Here is a 19,625-nt window from a genome sequence, read left to right as displayed (position 1 = left end):
ACAGTCATGAGGGTCCTGTCAGGTGTGTTCTCTGAAGCAGGGGACTCAAATTTACTTTCTGAGTATGGAAAGCTTTCTGCCAAAAATTAAAACTTCAACATAAATTTTACCTCGGGTTACCACCCTCAATCCAATGGGGAGGTGGAAAGACTTAATCACAAAATTGGCAGAGTCTTATGTACGTATTGCCATAGATCACAGAACCAATGGAACAAATTCCTACCATGGTGAGAATATGCACAAAATTCGCTCATCCGTTCCTCCACAGGCTTAAGCCCCCCTTTGAATGTGTATTTAGATACCAAGCTCCGTTGTTTCCCTGAACTGGGGAATTATCTGAGGTTCCGACAGTGGACACCTGGTTAAGACAGCAAAAGACTTCACAGGATCACAAGATCGCAGGCGACAATCAGCCCCATCATTTCAACCTGGTCAAAGGGTCTGGCTTTCTACCAGAGATCTCAAGCTTTGCCTTCACTGCAAGAAACCAAGTCCTAAATTCATTGGCCCATTCAAAATCATCAAAAGGATAAACCCTGTCGCATGCTGTCTCCAACTCGCTGCTTCTTACAGAAACTCACCTCCGTTCCATGTTTCATTTCTCAAGCCTGGTTACCCTGCAACCTATTCAGAGCCCCTACCACCCCCACTAGACATTGACGGAAGTCCAGCTTATTTGATCAAGGAAATCCTAGCTTCCAGACATAGAGGAAGGCAACTACAATATTTAGTGGACTGGGACAGATTACCCGGTTGCTTAGTAACGACAGCGAGTGTGAAGGCGGCGAAATGCATAGCGTCACTTTTATATTTTTGTTTTTGAACCGTTGGTTTTGTTACTAAAGCTTCTGTACGTTCTGGCACTTGTGTCTATCTGCCGCAAATGCACTGCAAATGCTCTAAAGAACGCTGAAGACGAGCAGAGGGGAGATCTCCAGCTCTCTGCTTGCAGTATGTCAGTGAGGCTCGTCAGGTAAATGAGACAAAAAAAAAACGCACATTTTTATCAACTCATATGTCATTAAGGTACGGTTCGCGAGTGCGCACACGAGTTTGGAAGACCGCTTTCACATCATCCAAACCAACCGAACTCTGACGTCAATCGAACCCGGGTGCACCAAAAGTGCTGGGGTAAAACAAGACTCCAGGAGTCATGCATAATGGGGGGATTCTGTAACATCTCAACCTGAGGTTCCCCCTCCTTACCACCAGATGGCGCCCTCTCCCATTTACTGAACTTCATAAACTCTATCTTCTATTCTGTTCTCCATCTTCTGCCCTTCTTCTCTGTCTCCTTCCTATTTAAGAAACCCAATTTCCTTTGTTCATTGCAAAGTATTGTTTGCCTGGTCTGAAATTCTAAGTGTTTTCCCATTGTTGTGTCTTGCCTTAATTTTTGATTATTTGCCTTGTTATACCGTTACTCTCTTGGTTTTCTGCGGATTTGTGGATTTGATTGCCTGTTTTGTTGGTTTCTGACCCTGGACTTTATTGCTTATAATAAAGCTCTTCGTATGGATCCCTCTACTCTCCCTGAGTCTGCTATGTTACAGTTTGTAGTTTAGATTTTTGATACAAATGTTTTTCTAAATATTTATTTTTTACCAAACTGTATTAGTTTAATTATTTTTCCTTTTCCATGTTTTTTAATAATATATTTGAACGGTTAACACATTAACAAAATACATTTCTTCTAATGAGGCTTTTTTTTTTTTACGATAATAGGAGGAGCAGCTTAAGTGTCACGAGACACGATTTAGAGCCATTTCTGCTGACCTGCAGGATCTGCGCTCGACACTACACGTAGACCGCAGGACCAAAAGCAAGGACCAAGAAGAGTACAAGCAAAGGGAAGAGTACCTGGACTTTGAGGTAAAAACAGCACATTTTAACTTTCATTTGAGGGATTTTTAGGTAACTTCTAAACCTCAGATAAGCCATTGTATACATCATCCTTAATCTATCCTGTAGAAAACACGTTACGGAACATATGCAATGCTTCTGAGAGCTAAGATCCGGACAGGGGAAACGGACCTGGGGGCATTTGAAGCCCGTTTGTTTGACGACGGTGGTCTACAGAGGGCCCATTCCAGCCCCACGTTACCCCAGGACAACAGCCATGCCAGCAGCCATGCCAGCAGCCATGTCAGCAGCCATGTCAGCAGCCATGTCAGCAGCCATGCCAGCAGCACCAAAGAGTCGAGCAGGAGCAGCAGCGGCGGCAGCAAGAGGACCAAGCGCTCAGACAGTCAGAGACACAGTTACAGACAGGCTGTCAAACAATGAGATGACCTGGGCAGAAGAGGTTACTTATCTCCATTCAGCGGCTGAATAAAGAGCATTACCAGAATGCCTGCAGTCCACTTTGATGGCTGTCTTCAAGTCGTCATGATTATGAAACTGCGGTAGGGGTTGCTGTGCCCCACAAGACCGCTGGTAAAGCATGCTTTTCTGGCCACTAACTGCAAGGCCAAATCTGCTAGCGGGCAGATGAGAAGGAGCACCAGCCTCACGCTGTCTTATTTCTGTCAGTCTTTGTTTTCGCCACAGACCTGTTCGGTTTATCTGTGTATTATGCTTGTTGATCGTCGGGTTAAAACACTCGTGGCTTTTCATTTGAACAAGCTGATTTTTTAAATTCATTTGGTGACCCTCGGGAGCAACAACCAAATGAAAAGTGATCCTCTTTATCCTGTGAATGTACTGTATGTTGTTCACTTTATATATTTAAAGCATTGTAGATTTTGCTTTTTAGACTATCATTTTATCATCTGAGGTGATCAAGCGCTTTAAACCCTCATAGGACATTTGAGAATTTAGTCTGTACTTTAAACCTTCTTAAAGCACGTCTCAAAGCATGCCTAAGAGTTTGAAGACAATCAGTTCCTCATTTGTTAGTTATTGGGAATATGAATGCATTATTTTTGTTTATTCCATGGACAGACTAGTGATAATAGCAGTGCAGATAGCACATCCCTTGTGAGAAATAGGTGCGCTTAGTAGTATTGAATATACAGTGTACTGCAAGTCTTGCAAGTATATTTTTTTTAGAAAACTGGACTGGCAGATAATATTAATGAAATCAATTAAGTGAGTAGGTGAGATTACCTGAGTGATCAGATGTGACAGTGATGATCAATCAATATTAGAATGATCGCTGTGACGTAAAAAAATTCTGAGGTTATTGCGGCCTTTTGGGCAGTGCCTGATGTCGGATTGGTTAGCATAAATAAATTAAAAATTAAAAATAAATGTAATTCACTTCAGTTTCACCTCACGCAACTATTCATTTTAGATGTTTATTTTTGATGCATTTTTGGTAATCTAGCAGTTATTTTTTGTAGGCATATTTTCATGTAAACATTAATTTTCGTAACAGTGTTTTATTTAAAATATTTACATTATCGCCATGACAGACACGCCCCGCCCCCCAAGTATTCCCTTTTTTTTTAACTAACAGTACTCGAAATGGAAAATTGACAAAAATGCCCATCCCTAAGCTGAATGGCCACTTAAGTGTGCTCAAGTGAACTGCAAGTGTTTAACACACTTTTAAAAAGTGCACTTTGTAATATATTAAAATGTAAAGGTTTACTTTAAAAAAAGTACATTGTAAATCATCATGTTTTAATAATCTTTTCCCCCTTGCTTTAAACTAGTGTTATTTGAAATTACATTTAAATAACATCATTACATCATTATACAACATTACAAATATGTAATTACAAAAATACTTAAATATAACTTACAATTTTCAACAGAAATTACATTAAATTGTATTCTAGTGTAGTAATGCTTGTCAGTACACTTTAACCATATTTCAAAGGCAACTGAAGTAATTAATTAGGTTACATATAAAGATATACTTAAGTCCTACTTGTGTCAAAAAAACATTCTTTAAATTCAAACTATAATGCATTTTCATTTATTGCAAAAAACAATTAACTTTTCAAAAACATGAAATTTAGTTCACACAGTATAATATTCTTTTAAAGTATATTCTTTCTGTGATAAGTACTCTTTTTAAAATAAGCTAAAGTGTACTACTTTTTTCACAAGGGATTCAGTGCTGTCATTATTTCAACTGGAATGTCCGAGTGACTTTACTCAGTCCAAAGTGACCAGTTATCATGTGAAACGGTTGTTAAGTCATCACGATAACCGAGCCCATTGTATTTTATTTGGTGTAATGTGTATTGAGCTTGAGAATGACGTGATGCAAATTCTCTGTGTCAAAAATCATTTGGATATGGCCAAGCCATTGAATTCTCAGGCACTCATTTTCAAATTTTTGATTCATTCAGTCAGTGCTGTAGTAAAACGTACACTAAAAGGAGGCACTGAAAGCTGGTTTGTTCAGAATAGCCACATCTAATACCTCAATTGCACTGAGACCTGCTCAAGGGAGTGTCATTTGGTCAGAAATAGTTCTACCTGTTTACAAACCGATGCGTTCTTATGTTCAAATGAATTCATGTGAAATATTGCTTTGTAGGAGAGTGAAGGTAAGCTTCTATGCTGCTCATCATAACCTCATGAATTGTCCTATTTCTATCAGAAACATGAAGGATCCAAAAAATTGTAAAAACCTGTAAAACAACACGCTAATGCAAAAGCAGGTCACGAAGATCTAAACCGACTGTTAACACGTATAGATCAAATTCAGACATTAAGGACATAAAAATACACTGACAAAATCATTTTGACAAGATCTGGGACCCAAATTCCATCAATGGCACTTCAAAAGTTACGCTTCACTGCACTATGAATATTAGGTGTATTTAATGATAAAGAGTTATTTATATATTTTGAACATTTATTATCGGTATTGAGTATTTGTTTATGACATGCATATTGACTAAAAAGTTTATATACAATTTTTTATAGGGAACACTTAACCACTCCAAGTAGTTTGGTGTCACCCAAAGATTTTGCTGTATGTAACTTATTTCTTATAAATTAGTTTGTGTTTGATGTGTTATCCATTCTAGCTGTATATAATGTGAATATTATGTTAGTCGCTCAGTAAAATAATGCTATAATGTTTGTATGTTTTGAAGGCATAGAAAAAATAAATCTTTTTGAAAGGATAACTCAGAAAGGATTCATATATTTGAAAAAAAAGGTTGATGCGGGCAGATATGATTTCACGTTTTTTTTTTTTGTCTCACCAAGGCTGCATTTGTTTAAAATACTGAAAACAGTAATATTGCGATTTTAACTTTTATATTTTAATATAATGCAAAGCTGAATTTTCAGAATCATTACTCTTAGTCTTCAGTGTCACATGATCATTTAGAAATCATTCTAATTTGCTGATTTGGTGCTCAAGAAACATTTATTTTTTACTATTACTGCATGCATGCATATTTTTTCCAATTCAGTCAGCATTTAGGACACACTTTATAAAGACAGAATTATGAAATAATATCTTTATTAAAACACAAACATATTTACTCAAGCTCTGAACAAACATAACTGCAACCAAATATATACTTAAATAAAAAGTAAGCGATTTAAATTGATCACACATTTGCGTTTAAGGTTGTGTATATCAAGAGAGCTTACTAGAAACATCCATACCAGAACATTCCGCAGACATATTCCAAGGTTACAGTCGTGCTGGGGAAATGTTAATTGCATTGTTGTCAAATTACTGTTAAGTCTCAGTTGGAGATTTGTTGTTTAGATACAAGCACTGAATTGTCTGCACTGAGCCTACAACTTCATTCTAGACCTCAGAGATTTAGAGTATCAACTGACTTACAGTTATGCAATACCAGTGAGGGCTTTTGACCTCAAAACGATTATTTTCAGTCCTTCCTGTGATGTGCTGTATTTCCACTTTATTGAGATGAAGTCCACCAGTTCGCACCTGAAAAAAGTCAAATAAAGTGCCAAGTTGTCCTCAATGAATAGATCCTGATAATCAGTGATTGCCCACTGCAGGATTTCCCATCGTCTCTCCAATGGACTGACTCCCAAATCCACTGTCCTCTGTAGAATCTAGAAGAAGGGAAGGGTGTTTTATTCACAATTTACTAACCAAAGCTTTTGTGCTGGTGTCAGAGGTGACCTGTTTCTCTATCAGAGTGTGAATCCATACCTGAGCTCTGCTTGTCCTCTCTGGGTTGGCTGGCTGTCAGAAGTCTCACTCCTTCACTCACACCCAGAGACTGCAGCGCCTCCACCAGGCCGTCCACGGGACCACCACTCAACTGAACACACGTAAGCACACTTATAAACCATTCGTGCTGAATGTGATGCCAACACAAATGCAAATACAAATAAAAAGTATCAAGTCAAAACATACAAACTACAGGAATATGTTTTTGTAGTTGTTTTGCTAATAAAGATTGAAAGGCAAATCAAATCAATGACATTAAGAAAATAATCGCAAATACATTTTAGTACATTTAAACCGTTCATTTACATGCCAACAGCCTTTTGAGGGCTTGAAAACGAAAATTATAAAAAACGGGTTTTAAAAGGACAAGTTTTTGAAAACAATCGTGTCAGTATAAACTACAAATATCTCAGATGCGAATTTGTGGAAAACGGTGACGTCATGCGCATGCGTATTACATGTTTAGTCAACAGGTGGCGCTCTTTACAAACTGACATCGCCAACTACTGACCTAGCTGCCCCAGCATTTTTAGTAATTTTCGTGGATCCGTTTAAATAGGATCGTTTTGACAACACTGTTTTCTGTATGCATTTTTTTTTTTTTTTCATTTTTAGAACATTACTGTAAACGTACCCATATTTAATTTAGCAATAAACATTTTATCCATAATTGTTAATACAATGTAGAAGTAGTATGAGAAGCAATTCATTATGTAAATCAAATAATAGAATGCTACATTGCTGTCATATGACATGACCTCATCAAATTACATGTTAAGAGTATTCTGCATTTTAATACATTTCTAAATATTATATTACATGTTTTTTTTATTGAGAATATTACGCATTTTAATAAATTAAACAAATATTACATTTATTTTATAAATACTAAATGTAAAATGTATTTATTTATTGATGTATTTGCTCCACATTCCTCATGTAATTAGAAGTCCATTCTAATAACTAATTGAAACATCTTTTAGTTAAATAATGACTTAACAAAGAGATTTAAAATGTTTACTTCCAGTTCATTAGTTACACTTTAAAGGGATTGTTCATTTTAAAATGAAAATTCTGTCATCCTTTACTCACCATTAAGTTGTTTCAAACCTGTATGAATTTCTTTCTTCAACTGAACACAAGGGAAGATATGTTGAAGAATTTCAGTAACCAAATCATTGACTTCCATAGTATTTTTTTCCTACTATGGAAGTCAATGGCTCCAGTTAACTGTTTGGTTACTGACATTCTTCAAAATATCTTCCCTTGTGTTCAGTTGAAGAAAGAAATTCATACAGGTTTCAAACAACTTGAGGGTGAGTAAAGGATGACAGAATTTTCCCTTTAAATGCAAGGTCAAGTCAGAAACATATGACAAGGTTTCTAGACTGTATATTACAAAGTCATCCAAGCATTCCATGCATAAAGAACGTTTGCATTATATGCAGAAAAAGTCATGGTTATGCTAGTATGTTGTTGCAAACATAGCCAACGTCTATTTAACAATGTAACAACAGCAGTTGCCAAACCGAGAGAACAACGACAGTCTCTTACCTGATAGTTCTCGAGAAGCTTCTGGCAGGGCGAGGCGCTCTCCTGGAACAGGTGAGTGAGTGTGAGCATGCCCAGTTTTTCTGCCAGCTCTCTCCAGGGTACATGGTCTTCAATGAGAATACCACACAGTTTCATGAGCACCTCGCTGTCCAAACCCTGGTTCACTGCAGGAAGAGGAATACAGATCAGTCACATAAGCTTAAAGTAGAAGTTAAGTCAAGTTTTTGAGAACATAAAGCATATAAAGTCTCATTACCGTCATCTGTGCTTATTTTGGACCTTTTGGGGGCGAGTGAACTGTGCTTGGGGCCCTTCCTTCCATCTAACAGATCTCTAACCTGTTAAAGAAAATGGTGTTTTTAAAGGTTAAGTCTATTACATGTATTTATTCATCCATCCTCCTCCGATCACACACAGTGTATGCAATTATGAAGAATACAAAAACTCAAACCTTTTGACATTTAGCCAGGTCAAATGGTGTGTGTCCCGCAGCAGGTCTCTTGCGTGGGTTAAACCCTCCCCTCGTGGAGGATATCGACATGAAGTGAACTTGCTGAACCATGTCATCAGGAAGCTCCCTACCGACATCCCTCTTATCACTCTCGTCATCTTCATCCGAGGAAGACGAGCTCAGGAAAAGAGGTTCATCGTTTTCCATACGTTTATCAGCACCTAAAACAGAAGACAGGGGGCAGAAGACATGAATATTATTCATCAAACAAAGCTTTATATCACTGAACCTAAACTTGATTTTAAGGCCGTTCACAACTTTATCGTTATTGTTATCGTCCTTGGTGACTGGACTGGCCTTTATTCTCTATGGTCTTATCTTTCATTTGGTTATTCATTTCAAATATCATTAATTATGAGCGACTCCTATGAATGTCACACATCAGGACACATCTTTGCTCTAGCTACAAAACAACATGAGCATGTTCTCATTGACTAGTCGTTGTGGTTTTGCCCTTCAGATGTTTTGAAGTATCTGATAACTGTATTAAATTTGTAGGAAATTTGTTTTCTCAGATACCTGCAGCTATCAGCATGGAGCAGAGAGGTGGGGAGCCTTGACTGGCAGCAAAGTGAAGAGGACTGTTGCCCCCGTATGTACACACATTCACGTCGGCCTTCAGCTGTATCAAATGACAAATGTAAAACTGTCAATTCTAAAGACAAAACATTCTTTTTTGTGAAGTGTGCTAAATAGGGGGTGAAACGGTTCCAGTATCTATAGTTTGTGTGATGATGAACCTTGATGATGTTTGATACTGTTATAAAATACCCTACAGTCAAGTTAAAACTTTTTTTTTTAAAGAAACTAATCATTTGATTCATAAAAAGATGCATTAAGATGTATGATGTTACAAAAGATTTCCATTTCAAGTAAATGCTGTTCTTTTTAACTTTCTATTCGTCGTTTTCCCACTTAAATATTAAGTAGGACAACTGTTTTAAACATTGATAATTGATAAATAAATTATTCCTGATTGACATAGAATGATTTCTGAAGAATCATGTGACACTGAAGACTGAAATAATGGCTGCAAAATTCAGCTTGGCCATCACAAGAATAAATTACTTTTTAAAACTAATTGACTATATTATTTATTAAAACAAAAAAACAGTCATTTTAAACTGTAATAATTAGTCTCAAATGTCCTACTTTGTGAAGCCCTAATGAAAGTAGTGTTTACTAACACTAACCGAAACTGTGACAACAGACAGAACTGTGAGAACCTCTAGTGCTCTGTAAATCCTTTACCTCAGTAATAAGAAAACAGGCCAGTTTTAACAGGTTATCCCTCACTGCCAGATGAAGAGCTGTGCTGCCACTTTTCTGCTCTGGCATGTTAATCTTTGCTCCTGCCTCCACTAACAATTGAAGACAGCGCTCTCCGTCTTTCCTTACAGCTAGATGGACTGGATATTGACCTGAGAAGCAGGAAAGATGGAAAAAAAATCAGTATGTGCTGTAATGTTCCACATGCAACCTTTCAGTTCCATTTAAATGAAGACTGAGAGACAATGGCATGTGTATCTCTCACCTGAGAAGTCAGCAGAGTTTATTAAATGGACATAGCGCTCTCCCAGCAGGCCCAGGACCATTCGTAGTACTGCCTCGTCGCCAGTGTGGGCTGCTAAGTGAAGCGCTGTCCGGCCCTCTCGGTCCAGCAGGCTCGGGTCTGCCCCCGTTCTCATCAGCATCTCAACTAACTTGGGCTGCTTTGTGATCACAGCCAGATGCAATGGAGTCTGGAGAAGATAAAGATGGACGTTAGCATCTCATAAAATAAACATTTAAAGAATGTTTACTAATAATACATTTATTTATTGGGTAGGGTTATGGAGGGCTTTTATTGTCTCATTAAGGTGGCATCCATTTAATAATTTTAATAAATATAATAATTTACACTTATTATTGCATCCTGTTAAATGTACAAAAATACTGAGGCACAAATATGATAGAGATATATATATATATATATATATATATATATATATATATATATCTGCCAAAATAAAGTGTAAATACCATCTAATTACTATTTACACATATTGCAAAGAACTGCTACTTTTACATGGTGTCAATAGAACTTAGTGTAAATAGCATCTATTGCTAAGAAAATATGCTATTTGGACTTTTTTTCAGCATATAGATGCTAAATTACCTGACTGAGGTTGTTGAGTTTGTTGATGAATTTCTGCTGAGGGGTGTTGTTCAGGGCCTGAATAAGCTGGTGCACCACAGCAGGTTGCTGATGAATAATGGCTAAGTGCAGAGGCCTATGGGAAAATAAATACAACACAGATTTAAACAAACTTCATTCAGTACCAATGCATGTCTGTATCAGTGTTAAAAGTTTAAAATTTTAGTAGTTTTTATTATAGTTACTACACCATACAAATTTCATGTACATGTTTTCATTTAGCAGATTCTTAAAGGGATAGTTTACTTTAAAATGAAAATTCTGTCATCCTTTACTCACCCTCAAGTTGTTTCAAACCTGTATGAATTTCTTTCTTCATATGAACACAGGGGAAGATATTTTGAAGAATGTCAGTAACCAAACAGTTAACTGGAGCCATTGACTTCCATAGTATTTGTTTCCTACTATGGAAGTCAATGGCTCCAGTTAACTGTTTGGTTACTGACATTCTTCAAAATATCTTCCCCTGTGTTCAGCAGAAGAAAGAAACTCATACAGGTTTGGAACAACATGAGGGTGAGTAAATTATGACAGAATTTTCATTTTTGGGTGAACTATCCCTTTAAAAGCAGTTATGTGAAAAAGACATACGTGTCTCCGTTCTCATCTTGCACTCCACACAGATGTCTCTGCAGAACCAGCAGGGGGCGCACATCCCCTGTGCTGCAGTACTGTAACAAAGCACGAGCCGTGTTCTTTGCAGTCAAAGTGGCACGATTCTGCAGAACTGTGGCTGGAAACAACACAGGAAGGAAACATGCATCACTGAATGCATATGCACCTAAAAATGTCTTGATTTTAATGGTACCTGAAAGGTAGTTATGCTCACCAATCTGAAAGAGCTGCTGTTGCATTTGAGAGCCAAACTGAGCTTGTTTGTTTGTTGGCTGATTCTGAGATCCATCAGTCTGTGGGGTGGAGCCTGACATCTGTGTCCCTCCAGTAAACCCACCACAGCTAAAAAACCCTGAACCATCCATCGGATGATTATATTGAAAACCTAAGGGCATAATTGACACAAAGATACATATATGAACACTTTTGCTGACATGCCACCAAAATAACTAAATTAACCATCTACATGGGTTACCTCTGAGTTTAGAGATTTCAAATGTCTCACCTCCTCCCATTCCACCTCCTCCTGTTCCAGATCCAGGACCTCCAAAGGCCCCTGCTCCTCCTTGAGGTCCTCCCCCCCGCCAGTGATCATAGGGCTGAGGAAGTGCCTTCATCTTCTTCCTCTGAACTTCTTCTTTGTCTAAGAGGGAACAGGAGACAACATGTTAGCAAATATGAGAAAGAATAATAGTGAAGAGAATAAAGTTTAATCGACTACAGTACCGTAAACGGTGGTGTTATTTTTTAATTACAGAAACTAATACTTTTATTCTTAAAAGTTGCATAACTGATCAAAAGTGACAGTAAATGTATTTATGTTAGAAAAGATTTCTATAGAAAGATTTCTATTAATCAAAGAATCTTGATAATAAGAAATGTTTTTGAGCACCGAATCATCATATTAGAATGATTTCTGAAGGGTCATGTGACACTGAAGACTGGAGTAATGATACTAAAAATTCAGCTTTGCCAAAGGAATAAATTACATTTCTTAATATTAAAACAAAACTGTAACAATATTTCACAATATTACTGTATTTCTGATCCAATAAATGTATCCTTGGTGTACATAAGAAACATTGTTTACAAACAACAAACTTTTTCATGTAAGTGAGTGGAGCAACATATATATGTAGTAGTTTGTAGTGATATTCAGTCTTAAATTGCCCCTCTTATGCTTTTTGAATTTTACCGCAGTGTGTAAAATTGTGCCGTTTGTGAATGTTAATTGCAGATTTAAAGATCAAAGTGCACCACAAATAAAGTTATTGTCTTCTCAAGAAAGAATCGATTCTAAACTGCTAAAATGAGTCGTCAGCAACTTCCGTCTCACTTCCTGTTACATACCAACGTAACAATGTAACGCATTTGCATAATGGCAGCCTATGTTCTTTATTGGATGCTCGCGAATAAGGTCTACTTTGACTCACAATCAAATACTGCAGTTGTATGTCGAGAAGACACTATTTTCATCACTGCAAATCCATTTTAAAGCACTTCAAAAGGATGAGGACTTGTAAATCATTTAAAAAATAAAAAATAAAAATCATAAAAATGTATCATTAAAAAACAAAAAAAAAAAAAAAAAACCTCCTCCTCTATTTCTCTTTTCTTCTTCCCTTTTCTGGTTTTTGCTAATCTGAGTAGTATACAAATCTTGGTATTTAGGGCACTTTTTGAGTTTCTTTGCCTCTTCTTGACGGATCGCCCCTGTACTCCTGAGTTGTAAGTCGCTTTGGATAAAAGCGTCTGCTAAATGCATAAATGTAAATGACTCGCACTGGAATTGATACGGTAAAACCGACGCCATTGTTACTGTTCGTTACACTGTATATACAGGTGGTGAGGAAGCCTGCAGAGCTGAAAATCAGATATGGTAATGGACGTTTTGTTTCCGATGCTCTGCAGACCAATCAAAACAGACTGGGCCGCTTGACCAATCAGAGCAGAGTAGGCTCTCGTAAAGGAGGCGTTTAGAGAGACTGTATCTTTTAAAGGTGTCAGACTTTTTGAGAAATTAGGTGATGTGATATGAGGAAAATGTGTTTTTTTTTTTTCTTGGATACCATGGAACCTACTCTAGGAGACCTACAAATTTAGGAACCATTAAAATAGCACAACAGGGGCACCGATGTTTTGCACAGCACTACTAACCTTGATTGTGTGGAATATAAGTAAATTGCTTGGGTTCGCTGCAGTCACCTCCCTTCTTCCTTTTGAGCTGCAGGAACACTGTGACAGGGCGTGCGATATCTGTGCAGCGGTATGGTGGCGTCTTAAACACGATCGCATACTGATGGGATTAAAAACAGTGTCGGTGAAGGTTTTATGTAAAAGGTTAAACTACATTCAATGGTGAAATCCAGTCATTTTAAACGTTTTTATGCATGTTAATTTATAACACACCTGTTTGTGGACATCAGTGGGGGAGAAGTCTCCAAATGCCTCCCATCCGCCATCATCTTCCTCCTCATAAAAACGGATGTCAATATCATCTGGAAACAAAAGAGCATAAACATCACTTGATTTAAAACATTTGTGAATGACTGCCTATCCTTTTTTAAATCAGAAAATCATAATAACCTTTTTGAACTTTATCACAGAGTAGAAAGACCTCTTCTCCTCCCAGAACTGATCCAGAAGTTTTATCCATTCGGGAGATCTTCAGATTTGAAGCATTTGGTGATTCTGGGTAAAGAGCAGTCGAAATATAAAAGTAGTACAAAATATTACAAGATTTTTAATGTTTTGTTAAAGAAGTATCTTATACTCATTAAGGTTGCATTAATCAAAAATACAATAAAAACAGTAATATTGTGAAATGTTAAAATGTTATAATGTACAAATTAAAACAAACGTTTTATATTTTGCATATTATGTTATTTATTCCAGTGATGACTGAATAATTACTCCAGTCTTCAGGATCACACGATCCTTCAGAAATCATTTTAATATGCCGATTTGGTGTTCAATCAAAGTTCTTATTATGATCAATGTTGAAAACAGTTGTGCTACTTAATATTTTTGTGAAAAGTTGAAAACCATGAGACACTTTATTCTCTGAAGAATAAAAAAAAGAAAAGAAAAAACGAATAGCAATCTTGCCTTCACTGTCACGTTCAATCAATTTAATGCATATTTGCTGAATTTGTCTTAAAAAAATACCCCAAGCTATAACTAATTAGAGACTTAACACAACATTCTCAAAGCAATGTAGATTATATTAGGTACTATTAATAATTATATTCCACTGCCAAAAGAAAAATAGTATGCCTAAAAAGTGACCAATGAAATGTAAAGTCAGGAAATTCTACAATGACATCTAAATGATAAAATTACAGAAATAAATAACAAATAAACTATGCAGTCTCTTGATTAAAATATCAATTCGTCTTCTTTTTAAATAATATTAGTGCGTAGATATTTTGAGGTCAATGTGAGGCATGTTTTTTGTTATGATTGAATTTAATTTATTATTTTATGTTGTATGGCAGGACTTACTGCTGTCATAGATTGGGTTGGAAACAACCGGCTTCAATGCTCTTGTGAAACTCCCATTGCTGTCCTGCAGGTAAGCAGTGAACTTTAATCTTACAATGTTTAAGTCCATGTTTTTGCCCAATTCTTTGGCTTCTTGCACAATAGCCTGTTCTTCTGCCTCTGAATGAGTGATATAGAGAAAGAAAACATAAATGACGATACAAGCAGTAAACATTCAATAAAGTGTGTATAGTTGAATAATACAAAAAAATAAAAAAATAATATATATATTTTTAAATTAGTCTTACCACTAAACTTATATCCAGGCTCTTTCGTCCTCTTCTTCTCTTCTCTCAGCCTTTTCGATAATACCTCAACCACTCCTCTCTTAGTAACATGGAGGATGCCTAAATTACTGAATCTAGACATAGAGGATGTGATAATGAATACAGATTGCACAACTACACAAACAACAATCAAGTGTCAGATGATATGCACACAATGCCTTACGCAATTCATTTCGATCATAATAACAAAGAAAGAGATCATATGAGCATGTTGAACAGTAATAGTGTTAACTCACTGTGCTGTGAGATCATTAGGCCCGACATCAATGGAGCATACCCCATTGTCAGTACACTGGCGACCCACAAGGCTGTGCGCATGAACACGAGGGGGGTCTGTGTGAGTAACTAGCTGAACCTCCACGCGAGCATGGCCCACGTAGTTTGACACCTTTAGAGGGAGAATGTGTGCGTTTATAAATGTACTGTTTATTTAAGTACGTAGATACATCTCCACATTACAAAGCCCACCTTGACTGTGGGATACGTCCTTCTGTTCCTCTCACTGGAGGCCCCCGGTAGACCACCATGGGATGGGCCCTCACATTCATAACGAAATCTGAATCCTCTCTGTAACACAAACAGAGTTATTTACATAACTCCTTACTCACTGATAAAACCCTGTTTTTGGGGAATTCCACTGCATACTTTCTGGAATAATCCCACATAGTTTTCACATTCATTGTAATACATCACACATGTTTACAAAGTGACCTGAATGCCTGATTTTAAATACTTTTATAAATCTTGAAAATTGTCAAACAGAGTGGAAGAAGCAAAAAGCATGTGAAGACCAAAGTGGACGTACCTGCTTTGGCTCCTCAATTATCTGTAGGTAAGGCCCATGAACTGAAATAAAGATCAAATACAATAAATTAGCCTTCTTTTCATTTTACATTAAAAGAACACCACACACACGAAAGCATCAAAAGCTCATCATAAAATACATTCATAAGGCAAGGCATTTGGCAAAGTTAACTTACCTGTTTCTGTCACAAAAGGTTCAGGCTTCACGTCAAAAGGCTCATGCAGATATGTAAGGTCCACCATAAACTGTAAAGACCGAAGATGCAAACTGTTAGTATTTTTTGATCAAAATTATAATTATGTGTATTAAACCTAAACCTTTAGCATAAAGCATAATGTATATGATGATTAAAAGGAAGGTTACACCAATTATATAATTCTATCCAGTTCCAATAAGCTATTAATAAGTTGTATGGTATAATAATTGAAAAATATGCCCTGATATTAAAATGTATAAAATTTTGTCTAAATAGATAAAATAAAATAACACCACAAGTGAACTTAGGCATCACAGCATTACAATGTACAAAATGCATTTTGAGATGTGTAAAACATTACATTTAACAGTGTTATTAATTTTTTTTTTTTTTTAAGATTTGGTTTAAGTTAGGGTTGTTAAAAAAGAAAGATGTAATATCAGCTGATATCAATTATTTTAAAAAATATCAAAGATTGAGAGATAACCGATATGCTACATATATATTGTGCATCCTAAATGAAAATTTCTAAAGATCACAACTCCAAACTAAAAATCTGTTGCAAGTTAGCAAACAACAGCAGCAATATATTGACAAAATGCAGCTCACCTCATTGTCAAACTTCATTTGATACTGCATATCTTCCATCCTGTAAGGAAGAAGAAAAAGAGAAGACTATTATTGAGACCGTCTCGCACAGAGACAAACCCAGAACTCCAAAAAAAACCCGTGAGGTGAGGTGCTCTAATACAGTTAGCATGCTGAATCAAAACATCAACTGAGCTACAAACCCACGTTTAATTTCCCCAGTTTTTCCCCACAACAGTGTTCTGACCTTCACACAAGAAGGCGTACACTTACCCTATCCAATAAACCAAAATGCAGAGAAAGAGGCTCCCCGTTTAAGACAAAAGACTCAAAAAAATCTGTTTCACTTTCGGTGTAAGAACAAGGATGTGTGCGCACTGGATTTTTTTTCTTTTTTTAATCTGCCTCCCTCCTTCTGTCTGGCTCGCTTGCGTTACTTCCAGGAAGTAAGGCAGTGAAAAAAAACAGAGGAAAGCCCCCAGAATACCAGCTCACTGCTGCCACTGATGTCAAATCCTGAGAAATGCAGGTACATGCATATTCACACCGATATCAAGCCTTCTCATATCTAAATTTCCTCAACTTTCCAAAGGCTTTTTCAAATTCCCTTCTCTTCCTTTAAGGTACTTTTGAAATAAAATTCCTGTAATGATTCCTTTTTATTAGTACTAAGAGTCAATTCAGGGAAAAACAATTCCATGTATGTGTAATTTACTAAAAATAAACATATTTCGGATTAAAACAATTGGTGTAACTGGATTAGTCAGATATCTACATAGTGTCGTCAATGCAGCAACCAAGAGAAAAGCCCTGAAAGACGGGGATTGCCCCCCATCTGTTGGCCTGCCTTTAAAGCCACAAATCTTTAAACCCAGCCACACACACTTCCACTGTTAACCAAACAGGAAATTATGATGAAGATCTCTAAATGATCAATTTACTAATAAATGCCGCAGAAATTATGTGCTGTTTCATTTGAAGCATTAATAATACTAGATACGATCGATGACAGGATTGCACAAGCGTTTACTTAAACTGCAACTGACAGGAATGAGGAAGCGTCTTACTGCTCAGGGTGAGTTGTACTAAGATTGTTCTATAGTACCACACATTCTTCACTTAAACCAATGGGACAACTAGAAGAGTAAACTATGAGTTTTCTATCTGAGGTGTCAGGGCTCATTCTGAGTGAACACAAATCCTTACGTCACTAAAAAAGAGATTAAAACTCTTCTGGATCACAACCACATCCTCTCCTTCTTCTGTGAAATGATAACATCTTCACTTCAGTCAAACAACCCCTAAATTTGTAGAGTGTCAAATATAGACAAGAAGATTCATTAAGAAATATAAAAGTCGTCAATCTAAAACAGTGGATGTCAACCAGGCAGGCCATGAGGCCTCAGTAAACATCCAAAGGGGCAAAATGGCTCATTTATTTAAGAAAGTTATATTATCATAATCCAACTTAAGTAAAGTGCTAACAAACATAAAACAACAACAACAAACAAAACAAATGTTAATCTACCAAGCTGTTGTTCTAATTGAAAATACACATTTCTTAAAAACATTTGGAATCACAAAATTAATTTTTGGTTGTTTATTTTATTGACACTCTTAGTTACTTACTGTAAACAAACAATTAAACATCACATACACTACAATGTGACTAGAATATTTAATTTAACTAAATGTTAAGACTACTTTTTAATGTAAAATATAAATGTAATGTACAAGGTGCTATAGAAATAAAGGTGACTTGTCTAGTAAAATCACAATAAACCTGAAATTTTAACCGTTTCAGCTCATCAATATGCATGAAGTTGAAAGGTAAATGGACCAGTTTGCAAACCCTCTTATCATTTACATATTACATTTCTTTCAATATGCAAATCTGACTACTTTTAAGGCTATAGTTACAGTATATGCGCTATGTAATCATCGCAATGGCATTTTTCTTTTTGTCGCAATCACCTTGAATTCACCCTACATTTGTGAACATTTGAAGCATGCATAGTCTGAGCTGTCAGTCAACACATAATTTCTGGGAATCCAAGTTAAATGCTGCACATATAGCCAGAAGACATAAGATGAGAGACACACACAACAATAGTGTAAGAAAATCTGTACCTTAGTGCTCCAGCCATTCTGTTTTCTACAGGGTCATCCGAACCGACTCTGAACTCCTGACGGTCTGAAAAAGATTGAAATGATAAGCGCTTACACAGTGTGTGATGGGGACGTGATTCCCCTGCACATGTAAGTCAGATCCAAAAAGTACATCTGACTTTTGGTGGGAATTTCCCGCAGCCTTGCATGAACAGCAACAAAATACACGGGACAAAACTTGTACACACTATAGATAACAGACAACAGAATTTTTTTTACGGTTTTATTATTAATTTGCAATATTGCTGTATGCACGGAGTGCACGCCATATGAAATGCACGGCATCTCTGTAATGTAATTTTCTCAAAACATATTAAAGTAGATTTATCCATGCACCCTAATCATCTGAGTCATTATTCCCAAATAAGAAAGCAGTCTATTATTATCTACTATTTAAAGACCTACATGCCTTGTTACAAAACTGTTCAGTAATAATGCTAATTTCGTTATACATAATAATGTATTATGTAAAGTTACTTCACCACTTACCTCGGATAACTGTAACGTTGCTGATTTTCGTGTAATTTCTATTCGACGTCGATCTAAGTAAACAACTGCTAAAATCTTAGCAAAAGCCTGGGGGAAAAAACAAACAAACAAAATGGACCAGCATCCATCCAATTAATTTGTTCCAGTTTCTTTATAGTATTTAGTGAACTCCATGCGAACGTACGCTTTCGTGAGTCGACTGCTACTGACTGGAAAGCCCCGAACTCAAGGGGAATTCCAAAATCACGTGGCGTGACAGCAGTGTTTTGATTGGTTCTTAGAAAGAACGTAATTTGCATGTTCTCCAAAACTTCCGCTCGTGTATCAGATGTTCTGCTAATCAAAAAAATTCTCTCTCCATACTTAAAGCATATAGCAAAGTCCAATATAATTACAATATGATAACGATAACAGTACGAATACAACAGATAATTGCTGCAAATGTTAAGTACGTAGAGTATTTGTTCACTTAATATACAGTTCTTATTTCAAATGTAAAAATCAAAAATTTTCTCCTGAAGATCATACTTATTTATTTTTTTAT

General features: G+C 36.4%; 2 protein-coding genes across 7 annotated transcripts in view; one reads left to right on the top strand and one right to left on the bottom strand.

Annotated features, from left to right (window-relative positions):
• Positions 1-5,112, top strand: part of psda (pleckstrin and Sec7 domain containing a) — a 31,810-nt gene extending 26,698 nt beyond the window's left edge. For 3 of the 5 annotated variants that reach the window (XM_067420970.1, XM_067420969.1, XM_067420968.1), the window contains exons 12-13: positions 1,726-1,872; positions 1,972-5,097. In XM_067420970.1, coding sequence (XP_067277071.1) covers positions 1,726-1,872; positions 1,972-2,286 — 462 coding nt within the window. In that variant the 3' untranslated portion in view covers positions 2,287-5,097. Of the gene's footprint in view, positions 1-1,725; positions 1,873-1,971 lie in introns of all 5 variants that reach the window. The other 2 variants (XM_067420966.1, XM_067420967.1) reach the window with 2 other exon arrangements.
• A 305-nt stretch (positions 5,113-5,417) lies between these two features.
• nfkb2 (nuclear factor of kappa light polypeptide gene enhancer in B-cells 2 (p49/p100)) lies at positions 5,418-19,454 on the bottom strand. Of its 2 annotated transcripts, XM_067421830.1 has the most exons (24): positions 19,082-19,454; positions 18,554-18,617; positions 16,445-16,484; positions 15,815-15,884; positions 15,640-15,680; positions 15,303-15,401; positions 15,071-15,222; positions 14,796-14,908; positions 14,509-14,667; positions 13,591-13,695; positions 13,414-13,502; positions 13,162-13,300; positions 11,510-11,647; positions 11,219-11,389; positions 10,981-11,122; positions 10,351-10,465; positions 9,727-9,934; positions 9,444-9,613; positions 8,712-8,814; positions 8,133-8,353; positions 7,938-8,019; positions 7,682-7,845; positions 6,107-6,218; positions 5,418-6,006 (listed from the first exon to the last, which is right to left on the bottom strand). In XM_067421830.1, exons 2-24 carry the CDS (start codon positions 18,568-18,570, stop codon positions 5,930-5,932), a joined length of 2,727 nt encoding a protein of 908 aa, XP_067277931.1. In that variant the 5' UTR covers positions 18,571-18,617; positions 19,082-19,454; the 3' UTR covers positions 5,418-5,929. The 2 variants fall into 2 exon arrangements, with proteins under 2 accessions (XP_067277931.1, XP_067277932.1); XM_067421831.1 differs by lacking the exons at positions 18,554-18,617; positions 19,082-19,454 and adding an exon at positions 16,697-16,834.
• Between the last annotated feature and the right edge of the window lie 171 nt (positions 19,455-19,625).

The sequence above is a fragment of the Pseudorasbora parva genome, chromosome 17 (assembly GCF_024679245.1).
Source record: "Pseudorasbora parva isolate DD20220531a chromosome 17, ASM2467924v1, whole genome shotgun sequence".
Taxonomy (NCBI): domain Eukaryota; kingdom Metazoa; phylum Chordata; class Actinopteri; order Cypriniformes; family Gobionidae; genus Pseudorasbora; species Pseudorasbora parva.
Note: the sequence above shows the minus strand (reverse complement) of the source record. Positions and strands in the feature narration are given on the sequence as shown.

Excerpts from the sequence above, each read along its gene's own strand:
- nfkb2 (XM_067421830.1), bottom strand. Across the intron at positions 14,668-14,795 it reads GCCTGGATATAAGTTTAGTG|AGGCAGAAGAACAGGCTATT; the intron begins GTAAGACTAATT and ends TCACTCATTCAG. Across the intron at positions 13,696-14,508 it reads CAACCCAATCTATGACAGCA|AATCACCAAATGCTTCAAAT; the intron begins GTAAGTCCTGCC and ends CTCTTTACCCAG.